The sequence below is a fragment of the Polypterus senegalus genome, chromosome 12 (assembly GCF_016835505.1).
Source record: "Polypterus senegalus isolate Bchr_013 chromosome 12, ASM1683550v1, whole genome shotgun sequence".
Taxonomy (NCBI): Eukaryota; Metazoa; Chordata; class Cladistia; order Polypteriformes; family Polypteridae; genus Polypterus; species Polypterus senegalus.
The window spans coordinates 34,110,912-34,127,478 of NC_053165.1; the positions used below are offsets into that span (position 1 = coordinate 34,110,912).

The 16,567-nt window shown below is 37.8% G+C and overlaps 1 protein-coding gene across 1 annotated transcript in view; it reads right to left on the reverse strand.

Moving 5' to 3' along the window:
* The window catches only part of LOC120540225 (serine/threonine-protein phosphatase 4 regulatory subunit 2-like), a 138,518-nt gene that overhangs the window by 21,085 nt on the left and 100,866 nt on the right, over positions 1 to 16,567 (reverse strand). Inside the window, exons 5-6 of the mRNA XM_039770789.1 lie at positions 9,827 to 9,864; positions 1,623 to 1,697 (exon numbers count right to left, since the gene is read on the reverse strand). Of these exons, the coding sequence (XP_039626723.1) occupies positions 1,623 to 1,697; positions 9,827 to 9,864 (113 nt within the window). The remainder of the gene's footprint in view (positions 1 to 1,622; positions 1,698 to 9,826; positions 9,865 to 16,567) is intronic.

Here is a 16,567-nt window from a genome sequence, read left to right on the forward strand (position 1 = left end):
ACAAACAATAAATAAAAAAATAAATACAAAACACAATTATAAACAACTTAAAACGTCAAAAAATCTAAAAATTAAAACCAAACAAAACCACTATAATTAGGAGGAAGAAGAAAAAGCCATTTTAAACAAATGTGTTTTAAGTTTACATTTGAAAGATGAATATGATTTGATATTTCGGAGATCAGCAGGTAATGAGTTCCAGTGCTTGGGAGCAGAACGGCTGAAAGCTCTGCTCCCCATGGTGGTTAGATGGGCGGGAGGAACGGTCAGATGGGTGGAGGAAGAGGATCTAAGGTTACGGGATGGAATGGCAGCATGTAGAAGGTCAGACAGATATGGAGGTGCGAGGTTATGGATGGCCTTAAAAGTTAGTAGCAGAATCTTAAAATCAATACGAAACTTGATGGGGAGTCAATGAAGCTGCTGCAAGACCGGAGTAATATGGTGAAAAGATGGGATTCCAGTGATGATACGTGCTGCAGAATTCTGGACTAACTGAAGCTTGTGAAGAGATTTGTTAGGGAGACCGAAGAGGAGTGAATTGCAGTAGTCCAGCCGAGAAGTGACAAGACTATGAACAAGAATGGCAGTAGTATGAGGAGTGAGGGAGGGACGAATGCGATTAATATTACGTAAGTGAAAGTAAGCAGACCGGGTGATGTTATTAATGTGACATTGAAAAGATAGAGTACTGTCGAGGATGACACCCAGACTCTTGACCTGAGATGATGGGGAGTTATCAATAATAAAAGAAAGATTATTGGTTTTGGATAATGATGATTTTGAACCAATGAGGAGAACCTCAGTTTTGTCACTGTTTAATTTAAGAAAATTTGAAGAGAACCAGGATTTAATTTCAGAAATGCAATCAATAAGTGAGGGTGGTGGAAAAGAGGAGGTGGGTTTACCAGCAAGGTAGAGCTGGGTGTCATCAGCATAACAGTGAAAATTGTTTCTCAGATCTGTTGGAAAGGCATTTGGGGCTTCTTATTTATAGTGAGATTTCTTCTATCAGGAGCAGTGGAGGTCTTCCTTGGCCTATCAGTCCTTTTGCAATTACTGGGCTTACCATTGAGTTCTTTCTTCTTAATGATATTCCAGACAGTTGATTTAGGTAATCCTAAGGCTTTGCCAATGTCCATATTCTTGTTTTCTCGACTCATAATGCTTTCTTTGACTTGCACTGGCTGAGCTCTTGTCCTCATGTTGAACAATAGCAACTACAGACTCCAAACAGTCTATGAGTAAAAGCACCCCTAGATATGTTATATCTGCACTAATGAAGCAATTAAACACACCTGAGTAATCACAAACAACTGTGACACTAACTTTCCCAAATATTGTCATACCCTGAAATTGGAGGTGGGGGGCAGAGAGATCTCGTATTTTGGTCATTTGTACATGGTGTGACTGAAATGTATGCAAACACCCTTAAATTAAAGTCTGCAATGCGTAATTTAATCTAGCCTGAATGGTTTGATTTGTAATTTTAAACTGTAGGGGAAAGGGGTAAATCAGGGCAAATATGTGCCTTTGTCCCAAATATTATGGAGGGAACTGTAAATGCATATATAAAAGTCTGAAATTTAAAATATAAATATCCAAAGAGAAAATCAACTTACCTATCAGAATAACCTGAGGAATTAGCAGGAAACATTACTCCATTCATTCTGTTTAAATTAGTTGACCCATTTTTTCTATATGAAAAAAATATATTAATTTTGATAAAAAGAAATCTTGACAAAGTTGCAAAAACAAAAAATCATTTGGACATACACTCCATTTTCATACCTAAACATGAACTTTTTTTTTTTTTTTTTTAAACAGCTAAAACTTTACAACTTGCTCTTAGCCAAAGTACAGCATTTAAAATTTAAATTAATTTAATTATTACTGAAGCTGGGCTGTGAGCGGTTTTTCAATGTAATTTATTATTGAAGATCCCAGCCAAACATGGAGAATTCTACTAACATGCACATTAATAATAAACAGTGATAACTAATAAATTCAAATTATCACAAACATGGAAACAAGGATATGCTAAAATTGAGATGGTTCAGTGCTTTTGTTGGATATGGTCCTAGAAGATAGGTTAAATAGTTGTTCAATCTAATATCTGAAGGAAAAAAAACAAATACTCTGAGAATAATTTAAAATGTTTACAAAACACTTACACGGATATAACTTTTGCAACAAAAATGGTACTGCTGTGTATAAACTATCAAAACTGTATTACAAAAACCATCAAAAAATGAATGAATGTAGATTTTATTTCTACAAATCATAAATTAGGCTTACAACAATAGAACAAACAGAAGACAGGCTTCAGAATATCAAGTAACCAGAAGGATCACAGATGGCAAACAAAAATGATTGATAGGAAGGAACAGTTGAAGCAGGAAGAAAGGCTTCATGTAATTATGTAGGTGATTTAAAAAAAAAAAAAAGTCACTCAACACAAAAATATTTTTATAAATAATGACCACTGCTACAAATCACTTTGTAAAGCTTCCAAGAGCAAAACGTGGCGAGTGTGGAACTGTTACTATCAATAAATGAAAAAGTGGGACTCTCTTGAATATAAGATTATTTTCTGACATTACTTTGTCTGCTTTGTTTTTGGCCCAGTACTTAAATGAAGGGATTTTTTATTTAATAAGCTGAGCTGCAAATGTAATTTGACCTTGTAAGATGGTATTGTTACTGGTTTGTTATAGTTAAAACCCCTACTCAAGAAAAATAATCTTGACCCCTCTGCTTTTGAACATTTTAGACCCATCTCTAACCTTCCCTTCTTAAGTAAAATTCTAGAGAAGGCAGTCATTATGGAGTCAAATGACCACCTCAATAAACATGCTATCCTTGATAAATTTCAGTCAGGTTTTAGAACAAATCACAGCACAGAAACTGTACTCATAAAGTAGTAAATGACTTGAGGGTAAATGCAGACAGAGGCCATTTATCTGTTCTCATCCTCCTCGATCTGAGTGGCGCATTTGACACCATTGATCACAATGGGTGGGCCTCTCTGGCAGTGTCTTAAAATGGTTTGAATCTTACCTGGCAGGGAGAAAATTCTTTGTTAGTTCTGGTAATCACAACTCAAAGACACGTGATATTTTACAGTATATGGTGTTCCACAAGGCTCTATCCTGGGTCCGCTGCTCTTCTCAATCTACATGTTTCCGTTAGGTCAGATTATCTCGGGGCACAACGTGAGTTACCACAGCTATGCTGATGATGCACAGCTGTACTTATCAATAACACCTGATAACACCGACTCTCTCGATTCACTAACACAATGTCTTACTGGTATTTCTAAATGGATGAATAGTAATTTTCTCAAGCTAAATAAAGAGAACACTGAAATTTTAGTGATTGGCAATAATGGATTCAATGAGGTTATCAGAAATAAACTTGATGCATTAGGATTAAAAGTTAAGACGGAAGTAAAAAACTTAGGGGTAACTGTTGACTGTAACCTGAATTTTAAATCGCATATTCATCAGACCACTAGGACAGCATTTTTTCACTTAAGAAACATAGCAAAAGTTAGACCTCATATCATTGAAAGATGCTGAGAAATTAATTCACGCTTTTGTTTTCAGGCAACTAGATTACTGTAATGCACTCCTCTCAGGACTACCCAAAAAAGACATAAATCGATTGCAACAAGTATAGAATGCAGCTGCCAGAATCCTAACTAGGAAAAGAAAATCCGACCACATTTCTCCAGTTTTGATGTCACTATACTGTTTAACCAGTGTCTTTCAGAATTGACTTTAAAATTCTGCTTATGGTTTATAAAGCCTTAAATAATCTCGCTTCATCTTATATGTCGGAATGTCTGACACCTTTTATTCCAAATCGTAACCTTAGATCCTCAAAAGCTAAACTTAAAAGAAGTGGTGAGGTGGCCTTCTGCTGTTATGCACCTAAAATCTGGAATAGCCTGCCAATAGGAATTCGCCAGGCTAATATAGTGGAGCACTTTAAAAAAACTGCTGAAAACACATTACTTTAACATGGCCTTCTCATAACTTCACTTTAACTTAATTCTGATACTATGTATGTTCAATTCATCATAACTATTCATGGTGGCTCTAAAACCCATACTGACCCCTACTCTCTCTTCTGTTTCTTTTTTCGGTTTCTTTGTGATGGCGGCCTGCGCCACCACCACCTACTCAAAGCATCATGATGTTCCAACATTGATGGACTAAAAAGCCAGAAGTCTACATGACCATCATCATTAAGTCCTTCCGTGAGAACCCTAAATACAAAGAGGATTGTTTCATTTATGTTAGGTAGAATGCCCAGAGGGGACTGGGCAGTCTCATGGTCTGGAATCCCTGCAGATTTTATTTTTTTCTCCAGCCATCTTTAGTTTATTTTTGTTTTTTCTGTCCACCCTGGCCATTGGACCTTACTCTTATTCTATGTTAATTAATGTTGACTTATTTTATTTTCTTACTGTGTCTTTTATTTTTCTATTCTTCATTATGTAAAGCACTTTGAGCTACATTTTTGTATGAAAATGTGCTATATAAATAAATGTTGTTATAACCTTGGGCATGAGATATGTGTAGCTTCTGCTAACCATCAAGCAAAGGTAATGTCTTTTTTCGATATTCTATAAACCAAACTGCAGCAGAGTTGTATGACAGATATCTGTCTAAAGTCAATGTACTTGAATCTCTGAATACACAAATTCTAATAAAGTGCTACCTTGCTGGGTTCAACCTTGGATTATTTCTTTACCACATTAGCTCAATCAGGAAATTTAAAGTTTTCTTGAATGTTTCAGCATTAGTGCATCTCACAAATGAGAAACATTTATTGTCATTATCTAATCTTTCAAACTCCCAGGCCCTCCCTATGTCTTAACTTTGAATATAATGTGGGTCATCCAAATGATTGAACTTCTCTGTGTTACAAGTAAAGGAAGTTGTTCCTCTAGAGTTAATTATTACATAATGTGATTTGTAGTGAAGATATAAAAAAATTCAACCTCCCTAAAACCCACTTGCCTAAAAGACAGTATGTTACATATCATTTTTAAGCACTCCTTTATAGATTCACATTTGTGTAATTTAGTTAAAATACATTTTCATTTGATACTGCCTAGAACTCTGAACAAATACAATCATTCTTATCTGTATTTAAAGCAAACTGGACTGTGAGGACTCAAGGCTGACAGTTTATAATTTAGATTATTAATTTGTTAGCCAATCAGTTTCAAAAAGTGCATTCAACTTTTTCCATTCTTGCTAAAAATTACCCTTGACAAATTTCACCTGAACAGTTAGATTTCAGCTTTAACTGTTAGTAAGGTAATATGCATGAACATTTGTCAGATGGTTTAAGAATCCTAAAAAGAAACCCAGCATAGGGCTGCCAAAGAATGAACATCAGTATCAGAATATAATTCTACATTAAAAAAAATCTTATTTGAAGGTAAACACTGACATTCGATTGTAAAAGATTTGAAAAAGAAGAAAAAAAAAAAACACTGCACTAATTTCGGCTTTGCATTACTCCTATGCTGCAATACTTTTGTGTTTTGCATGTTGTGTACATTACCAAAATATTCATCTTTATAATTTTTAATTGTTAGTTTGTATTGGCATTTATAAAACAGATTTTTCTACCACACTGCTCTGCATTTTGGAGAACAGGTGTACTAACACCACATTCTAAAACCTTCTCCAGCACATTAGAAGTATTGTTTTGTTTCACTCTTGAATCAGAGATCACTAATCATCATAGCAATCTAAAGCTCTGGTGTCCTTTCACATTAAACATAATAACTGTAATTTTTTTCTCTTTCATTATAAGGGCTTTAAAGTTGCTATTTTAAACAGCATTTCAGGAAAGCATACTTAGCTACCTCAACCAACACATGTCTTTTCAAGGCTGCTGGCTTGACACACATTCCTAAAACAAATGCAAAAATCTATATATATAATTCACTAAGGCAAGACACCAATGGAAAGCACGCCGAAAGGTGTGTGGATTCACTAAGCCGCCAACAAGTAAGACAACTATGGCGCACGCAGGAAGGAGCCACGCCCACCAACTCCAAGACCATTGGATACGACGACAACTCGCAGAGCCATGCCCACCAACTCTGACGCGACGACACAGAAAAAACGGCGTCATTTATATTCGTCTGTCGTATAGGCCACATGCACCTCCGAGCCATGTTGACTGTTCACAGAGGCATGTATCTCGCGAAGGTGAATCACCATATGCAGCGTGTAAAACGGTTTGCGAGGGGTATCCCATGGGATCCTTAAAACAATCTTTTACAACTGAGGTTAAAACACAATGAAGTAAGCAGACTTTAAAAAACGAGTTTTCGCTTACGACACACGACTGCGAGCACCATAGCAAACTGTTTTACACGGAGGGAGTGGAATGGACGTCGTCCTCCTCTCCTCCCGTTCCACCCTCCCCGCCTGAGCGCCGTCCACCCCATCCCTCCGTCTGGAAGGAGAAGGCGCGATGGCGGTCCGCCAGTTTTCTGTCACGGACGATTGTGTGCTGGTTTGTTCCGTGCATTGTTACAATGTTGCTTTTCTTGCTGATTTATTACATTACCGATTTTTCAAATGTTAATTTTCTCCCTGTGCTTAAAAATCATCAAAAAACCAGCCTGATTATGTGGCGTATGGTACGCGGGTTGGCTAGTGTGTTTTATTATTGCTGAAGGGGAAAAAATTCAATTTAGTTAAATCCTGTCTGCTGCTCCACACTCTTGTTCTGCCTTTCCCAAGGGTTTTTTTTTTTTTTTTAAACTTTAACCTAACCGATTTGATCTAAAAGTTTCCCTTGTTAATAATAATTTTAAAAAAAGGAGCATATTTTAAGTTACTGTTATTGAAAGCGTAATCCAAATAAAAAATATAATAAGAGAATATTTAAAGATCATTAGAATTAAACATTTCGTACTTCCAGTAACTCCTTTTGTGAACTACAAGTAGACTCAAAAGCTACAACTTATAAAATACAGATGGCACCAACTTCACAACATTTGCAACGGTGGACAGGCGCACACCTGGGTGGCGGACCAGAGGAGGGGGTCAGGTGCAGGGACTAAAGTAATACATGCATATAAAGTGCTTAATTAATCAAAAGTGATTATGTATGGATTTGAAATATGCATTACAGGCATGTATGTATGATTTAGCAGTCCATATAATGTGTACCTGCTGAAAAGATATATTATGTATGCAAGAGTCGTCATTAAAAAGGTCAGCTGTATGACTGTGATAGAACTCAGGCTGATGTGCCAAGGAGTGTGGAGATGGCCTGGATTGTAAGATTTCAAGTGAGAAAAACACTTCTATAGCTCATTATATTCCTCCACTTTAGGCAGATGTAGAGGTAATCCAAAGTGACGACTCCAAGAGGAACTCATCTGTACACTTTTTAAATTTTGGTAATTGCCAACAGACAACAGCTATACAAGATTGCATGAAAGTAAACCTCTTACTGGTTTAAAATAACAGTTCAGCCCCATTTATGTGAGTAAAAAATTATGCTTCCCTGTGGTGGTATATTGGTTTTACACAATTTAAATACTAAAAACAATTAACCTCTTTCCTTTATCATTAAATGTTTTAGTACCAGAGCAGCAGAAATACCAACCAACAGTTACTACATTATTTATATTTATATATAATATATATATAAAAAAAAAAAAGGGGTCAGTCTTTGAACAACTTTGACCTATCTTATAGCCTGTTCCACGCAAAAAGTATTGTCCATTAAAAAGATCTACGATGTAAGTATCAGGGAACTACTTGATTAAAGGGCATTTAATAAGTGACCTTGTTAGTAAGGTGGATCACAAGATCCCTTCATGGCTGTTACCAATGGTAGAAAATGGTTCAATTTTAAGGATGGTGACAATGAATAAAGCGCAGGAAAGCAATTTGGACTCATTTTGGTTGAGAAATTACTCTTTTTTTATTTCTTACGTTTCAGGTAGTAGAAGAAAAAAAAATGGGTGAACTAAGCAAAATGATTCCAGTGACTGATATAAAACTACTTTTACTGAGAAAAACATTTTAGAACATTAGAACACCAGAACACTCTAGACGAGAACAGGCCATTCAGCCAACAAAGCCAGCTAGTCCTATCCACTTGTTTCCTCCAAGAAAACATTAAGTCGAGTTTTGAAAGTCCCTAACGTCTTACTATCTACCACACTACTTAGTAGCTTATTCCAAGTGTCTATCGTTCTTTGTGTAAAGAAAAACTTCCTAATGTTTGTGTGAAATTTACCCTTAACAAGTTTCCAACTGTGTCCCCGTGTTCTTGATGAACTCATTTTAAAATAACAGTCTCGATCCACTGTACTAATTCCCTTCATAATTTTAAACACTTCAATCATTTCACCTCTTAATCTTCTTTTGCTTAAACTGTAAAACCTTAGCTCTTTTAATCTTTCCTCATAATTCAGCCCCTGTAGTCCTTTTTGTAGCCTGGAGACCAAAACTGCATACAGTACTCAAGATGAGGCCACACCAGTGCATTATAAAGGTTGAGCATAACCTCCTTGGACTTGTACTCCACACATCGTGCTATATAACCTAACATTCTGTTAGCCTCCTTAATGGCTTCTGAACACTGTTGGGAAGTTGATAGCTTAGAGTCCACTATGACTCCTAAATCCTTCTCATAAGGTGTACTCTCGATTTTCCGACCGCCCATTGTGTATTCAAACCTAACATTTTTACTTCCTATGTGTAATACTTTACATTTACTGACATTAAAATTTCACCTGCCACAAATCTGCCCAAGCCTGTATGCTATCCAAGTCCTTCTGTAATGATATAATAGATTCCAAATTATCTGCTAATCCACCTATCTTGGTATCATCTGCAAACTTAACCAGCTTGTTACTTATATTCCTATCTAAATCATTTATATATATTAAAAATAGCAGCGGCCCTAGCACTGACCCCTGTGGAACACCACTCTTAACATCGGCCAGTTCTGATGAGGTTCCTCGCACCATCACCCTCTGCTTCCTGTGTCTGAGCCAATTCTGCACCCCTTTAAAAACATCACCCTGAACTCCCATTTCTTTTAACTTGATGCCCAACCTCTCATGTGGTACCTTATCAAATGCTTTCTGAAAGTCCAAATAAATTATATCATAAGCTCCACTTTGATCGTATGCTTATGTTGCAACCTCAAATAATTCCAACATGTTAGTAAAACATGACCTCCCTCTTTTGAACCCATGCTGACTGTTCAGAATAACTCCTGTCCTTACCATGTGTTGCTCAATCTTATCCTTAAAAATTCCTTCTATGAATTTTCTTGTGATGCATGTTAACCTTACTGGCCTATAGTTGCTTGGATCTGCCCTGTCACCCTTTTTATATAATGGGATGATATTTGCCATTTTCCAGTCCTTCTGAATCTCTTCCTAAAAATGTGTCAAGGGTTTATATATGTACTCACTAGCCTCCTTAAGAACACGAGGATAAATATTATCTGGGCCTGGTGATTTGTTTGATTTCATCTTATTTAATCTGAGCAGCACTTCTCCTACGATTTCCAAATCCCTCAGTACCTTCTTAGTAGTTGCGTTTACCTCTGGGAGGTTATCCACTTAATTTTTATTAACTACTGCTCAGGAGGATACTTTTCACAATTAATCAGTTTAAGTGCATAGCATCCAAATTTACCAAATGTACATACTGAAATGCAAATAAACACTAATACATCAAAACATGGATTTTAATTTAAATGATTCTAGTAATGGCATGATCATGTTTAATGGAAGAAAATATAAAATTTGACTTACTCTGAAGAAGGATACACACAGCTCACAACCATGACATTCTTAAAGAAAAAAGAAAAATGCAAATTAGTAATTATTGCTACAAAAAGTCCTGATAATATCCCATTTTATATCAATATGAAGGTAAGGAGAGATCACTTCAAATGATCATACAATAAAATTTATACTGGAAACTAGCTATGCTACTCAGCATAGTTTGGTGAAATTTCACTTGGTGTAGCAGAATTACTGCGCAACCGTTTTCCTGTGTCTAATATTTGCATTTTTTAATTTATTTTTAATTTTTTTTTTATTTTTATTACAAAAGGCTACCGTTATTGGAAAACAATGTGGTGTAGCAGTTAAAGCTTTGGACCTAGGTTTTCAAACTGAGGTTGTGGGTTTAGATCCTGCTACTGACAATGTGTGACCATGAGCAAGTCATTTCATCTACCAGTGTTCCAACTGAAAAGAGAAACCTAACTAATTTGATCCAAAATGTTGTAATTCAAATTAGTAATATAAAAATGATTATGTCACTTGAGCTGCTTACTCTTTAATATGCTAAACAAAATTACCTAAGAGTAAAACAATCCTGCATTAAGATCAATTCCTGATTTTCCTAGCGATTTGGGTTTTTTTGATGGTTATTGCAAAATAACTTTACAGGCAAGTGTATCCTTCTGAACTGAAACAGTCAGTAGGAATAATGAGAATTTTTGGTATATGATTATTATATGTTTATGATATTCTTTTGTTTATGCCATTTACTCAAGTACAATATTTCTTTTCGTGTTTTTTAATCAGTTCAATGTAGATCTTATTTAAAGTCTGAAGATGTAAATGAATATACAAAGCAGTGTTTGAAGTGTATATACTTAAGTGCCTATAAACTATATGTTACACTGTTGTGTTAACCTGAAGCACGAGGAGTGCAGAGTGCAGTGTACTTTTCCATTAGAAATTTAAATGCCACTGTACAAGGACAATTAAGACCTGCATAGGCCCTTGGGTAATTTAACAAACAGATCTCTTTAGCAGAGTTGGATCTCATTTTTAACAATTCATGTGCGGGCACCCAACTGTGGTGGTATTCAAGTGGCCAATCAAATCACTTCTGCTAAATCCTTCATTTACATAAAAAGCACGCTCTCAGCGTAATATTAATCAATATCAACTAAAACAAATGTCAGCTAGTTTTCTTTTTTCTACCATATCAAGAAGTTTGAGATTTTGGGGCATTTAGTTTCTTTACCCCTAAATACTTACGTCAAAATATTCCAGAGCCCTATAAAATGATCTTTATTAGGCCACTGCTGTGAATGTCTCTGACCAAACAATCAGAAACCGACTTCATGAGGGTGGTCTAAGGGCCCAAAGTCCTCTAGCGGGCCCTGGGCTCAATGCGCAGCACTGTGGAGCTTAATTGGCATTTTCCATAGAATACCAGAACTGGAAGGTCCACCACTGGTGCCCTGTGCTTTTCACAGATGAAAGCAGGTTCTGGAGAAGCCATGGAGAACGTTATGCTGCCTGTAACATCTTTCAGCATACCGGTTTGGTGATGGGTCAGTGATGGTCTGGGGATGCATATCCATGGAGGAATGCACAGACCGCTACAGGCTAGACAACGGCACCTTGACTGCCACTAGGTATCGGGATGAAATCCTTGGATACACTGTCAGACCCTACGTTAGTGCAGTGGGTCCTGGGTTCCCCCTGGTTCACGACAATGCCCAGCCTCATGCGGCGAGAGTATGCAGGCAGTTCCTGCAGGATGGAGGAATTGATACCATTGACTGGCCCTCAAGCTTGCCTGACCTAGATCCAACAGAACACTTCTGGGACATTATGTTTCACTTCAGATGCCGCCAGGTTGCACCTCAGACTACACAGGAGCTCAGTGATGTCCTGGTCCAGATCTGAGAGAAGATCCCCTCAATACACCATCTGTCATCTCATTAGGAGCACACCCCGACGTTGTCAGGCATGCATGCAAGCACGTTGACGCCATACAAAGTACTGAGTACGATTTTGAGTTGCTGCAATGAAATTTTGGCAAAATGGACTCGCCGATTTCACTTTGGCAATGGAGTTGTTTTCTTTCAGCTTCTTGCTGTAGCCTTGTTCTTCTTTCTTCTTCCAACTTATTAATCTGGGGCAGCCTTGCCGAGTCTTTGAGCTTCATGCTGTAGCCTCACACTTCCAGGCCGGACAGATAGACACACACAAGTCCACGCCTAGATGTTTATATATAAGATACAGCAGCAGCCCTAGCACTGACCCCTGGGGACCAACACTCTCAACATCAGCCAATTCTGATAAGGTTCCTTGTACCATTACCCTCTGCTTCCTGACTCTCATGGAAATACATGGAAGGTCTTTGTTAGTCTCCGTCAATAATCTGCTTTATTTACTTTAACTTATTTAATAAATACACTGCAGCTGGCTAACAGATGGACAATCAAACATTAACATGCACTTCTATTGTTATAAAAAGGTTAATAAATCCTGCTTCCAATTATTAAAAACAAGAGAAGTGAAGAAGATGAGAGGAATGAGGTTTGAAGTGCACTCTTAATATGCTATGCAGTGTTCCCCCCAGATTTTTTTTTTTTACTTGGGCAGTATGAAGGGTATCTGGGTTGATTAAAAAAAGGAATCGACTGGTATATTTGTTAGTAGTCTCAGCTTGCCATTAATTAAACTGAAGACTGCTACAAAACTAACCCTGACCTCTTTTTCAGGTGACTTGTATATCTAGTATACACAATCATTAGTTTTAAAAACAAAATGGCTGTACTTTCATCACAAAGACCCTTAAAACAACCCTCCATATTAAATACTTCTGAAGCTCAAATATCAAGCCACTCTTGCATTGTCCTTTCTGAGATACAAAATGCAATTTTACCAAAGTTAGGATGTTTTAAGAAGGAACAACATATACCCTTACAACACTATTTGAAAAGTTGCTCGAGTACTGCATGTGGTTACTAATTTTTTCTAACCTATACATAGTTATTATAGTTCCAATATGCAAATTTCCTTGCATTTTACTCAAAACTGAAATTCATTCTTCAATTTGCCCCATGCCAGTTTATTCTAGGACACATTTTCCTCTATCAAGTCAAGTTAGGGAGCATGCACTGGTACGGTGCATTGTCACACCCACTACACGGCGAAACAACTCTGGATCCCGGTTAGCAACAGGCAGACACACGGTCCAGTCCCTCCAGAAATGACCCTCAATCTGCTTCAGCCAGGTGTTACGTGGGCGACCATATAGCAAGACAGGAAAGACCTGGGGCTTCATGTATAAATGGTGTGTACGCACAAAAATGTTGCGTAAGAACGTTTCCAAGTTCATAACGCAATATATAAAACATAAACTTGGTGTAAAGCCACACACATTTCCACGGTAGACTGGCGGCATCCAGTGTCAAAGCAGTGCTACTGTTCCTGTGTGGTTACCCTTTCATTTTTTTAAGATCCACATCCCTGACACAGCTTTATAAATACACTGAAATTAACCGCATATTGTTTATTAGTTTAACGCATCGGATTGTAATTAACCTGTAACAATATAATGGTCTACAGAATCGTCTGAATGGTTAGGGGTTGCCACAGTGGATCATCTTTTTCCATATTACTCTCACTGCACCACTCGGAGTATATATCACTGTATCTGATTGGGGAATCACAGCTGTACAGCAGCTGATCAGAAAGAGAATTCTCAGTATACAGCATCTAGCACACACTGCCTCAGCCATGCTTTCTATTTGAACTGCTCACATGGCAAATGCTTCTCCTTCCATTTTCAACAATCGAGCACCTTTCCTGTACTGACCTTGCGGTTCAGAAAAAGTTTTCATCCCAAGAACTATAAATTCACTCAATCAGTCCAAGTGCTCCTTGTAGAATATTTTGTACTTACAAGTACAATTACCTCATGCGTGTTCAGAAAAGTTTTCATATAAACTTACCTCACTATAAACTTGCGATAGTTATAATATTGCGCAACCTGAGCCACTTTATAAAGCGCGTATTTACATATGATGACGATATCATTTTTAAGATGAAATGCAGTAAAATGTGTTTATTAAACAGATAAAAGTTTAACTTCATTTAAATAATCTATATTGTTAATTAAACATGTGAGGACAGGGTGCTGCAGCGAGAGCTAATCGCTGGCACTCTGTTCACGGATTGTTCCTGCCTCACACTGTATTCTTGCTGGTGCTGGCATGACACTGGAAGGACAGATGGATAGAATAATTTAACAAGTACTATGAAGATATTTCAATGTTCCTTAAAAGTTTTGAAGAATCAGCGTTCTAAGCTTTCAGATGGCTTAACGTCTATTACAGAGCTGATTGTGTGGTGATTGGGTATTTGGAGAAAAAAAAATAAGGACAGGAATTCGGGGTTAGTGCATTTGAAAGAGACAGTACTGCTACAATAAAGTATTTCATCGAAGGTCATGCATGGCGCAGCAAGCATCTTGCATGAGACATGAACAATCACTGCGCCACCGTGTTCCCATGTTTAATAACATGCTTTAACACCTACCATCATGTAAATGATATCAGGTATACATCTCAGTATTTTAATTATTCAGAGAGCTGTAATATTACAAATGTAATAGATTCTGTGTCCTGTCGGAAGAAGAGAAACCCCGGAAGCACGTAGTGATTCTCACACATAGAGCACACAGAAGATCAAATACAAAACAAAGCATTTAACGTGCTACTTTAGTTACGATGGGATCTGAGAAACTAGTAAATTAAAAGATTTTAAGATGAAGTTTATGATATTCTACTTTAATAACAAAATAAACTACATGATTAAAGTGGAAATTTGGAGATTAAAGTTGACATTTCGTGCTTTTTTCCCCTCACTGTGTGCCTTTTTTTTCCTCTGTACCCTAATAAGCTTTCATATGACACTCAGACGGTGGGCTATGACTCGCCTTTTCACGCCGACTTTGATATGTGACAACTTTTTTATTCCGGGCACTGTGCGACTTTGTGAACTTGAGCTTTTGAGTTTCTTCAACACGCTATGTCAATCGATCAACAGAACTTAAGGGCTATTTACATTGATTTGCATATTCAAAGAGGTGTAATTCTGGGAGGAGTCTGGGAGGGGACAGCAGGCACATGCATGTGCGTTACTTTTCATGGTGACCGGGATTTATGGAGCGGAAGAACGTGGAAGTTGGCGAATGCACAGATTTATTCATCTTGATTTTTTTGTGCATTAGCACATTTCCGCTTTAGTGCCCATGCCATGTTATAGTGTGAATTCTGCACACCGCGTTATGCATGAGGCCCCAGGACTCTAAAGACTTGGACCTTCGTCCTTTTGCAGAGATATCGGGCGCACCACACACCCTTTTCCAGCAACTTCATGAACCCCCCCCCACCCCCAAACGCTCTCCCAATCCGTCTGCAGACTTTACAGGAAGAGTCAGTAAACCTCTCAACAAGTTCAACACTCTCTCGTGGTAGCTCGGGAGAGCACGCTTCTCTGGTTTTTATCCAGGACACTCGCAAGCCCAGACACTGACACCTCGCTCAGTCTCTCGAGCGCCCTGATCAGAGCTCCCATTGACTCCGCGAAGATCACAGCATCGTCAGCAATGTCAAGATCCGAGAATCTTTCTTCACCAACAGATGCCCCACAGCTGCTGGACCCCACGACCTTGTCCAACACCCAGTCCATACAAGCATTGAACGCTTTGTAAAATTGACAAATGCTGCAAAGAAACACTGCCGATATTCGTGTTTGCGCTCCATGAGAGCCCTCAGTGCCAGGATGCGGTCGATGGTAGACTTCTGAGGACTCGTTTATACTTCAGGCTCAGAACACATACACACACACATCATGGCTGCCATGCGTTCCCAGCGTTCATTTGATGCATCCTCTGAGCAGGTCCTCAGAAATTAACGACGCGTGCACGAGTTGCAGTGCCAGCAAAAAGTCGGGTGCGCAGTGTGCCAGAAGTTGGAACGTGACGGCAGAGTGTCTGTTTACTATCTACATGTGACAGCAAGCCTCTATGTGGATCCTACGTGATCGATGTGCGCGCTTCGTTGTTTGATGAATGGTTTGATGTGGCGAAGCAAAATGCGGACATACAGATGCATTCGTGGTGCTTTTATATTCAAGCGTCACATATTCCCAATCGTAATGACACGATACATTTTAAAAGTCTGACTTACCATCTTTTGTGCTTTTTTTTTTTTTTCAACTTCACAATAGCAACATAATGCACAGCGCTGTTAAGGACATAGTGAAAATGTGTATTTTGTGATTAAAGTGGAAATTTCGACTTTAATCTCAAAATGTCCACTTTAACCTCGTAGTTTACTTTATTATTAAAGCAGACCGTCGTAAACATCATCCCAGTGTTTAATCGCTATGAGCTTCTTGGACCCGACAGCAGCTGCAACCAGCACTAGATCACCACACAGAACACATTAAATGTATGATATTCCAACTCTTGGCAAATTTAGAATTTTTAGATTTATACTTGATATCACTTTCATGACGAAATGCAATAAAGTATGTACAGTTAGGTCAATAAATATTTGGACATAGACTACTATTCTAATTTTGGTTCTGTACATTACCACAAAGAATTTTAAATGAAACAACTCAGATGCAGTTGAAGTGCAGACTTTCAGCTTTAATTCAGTGGGTTGAACAAAAAGATTGCATAAAAATGTGAGGCAACTAAAGCATTTTTTAACACAATCCCTT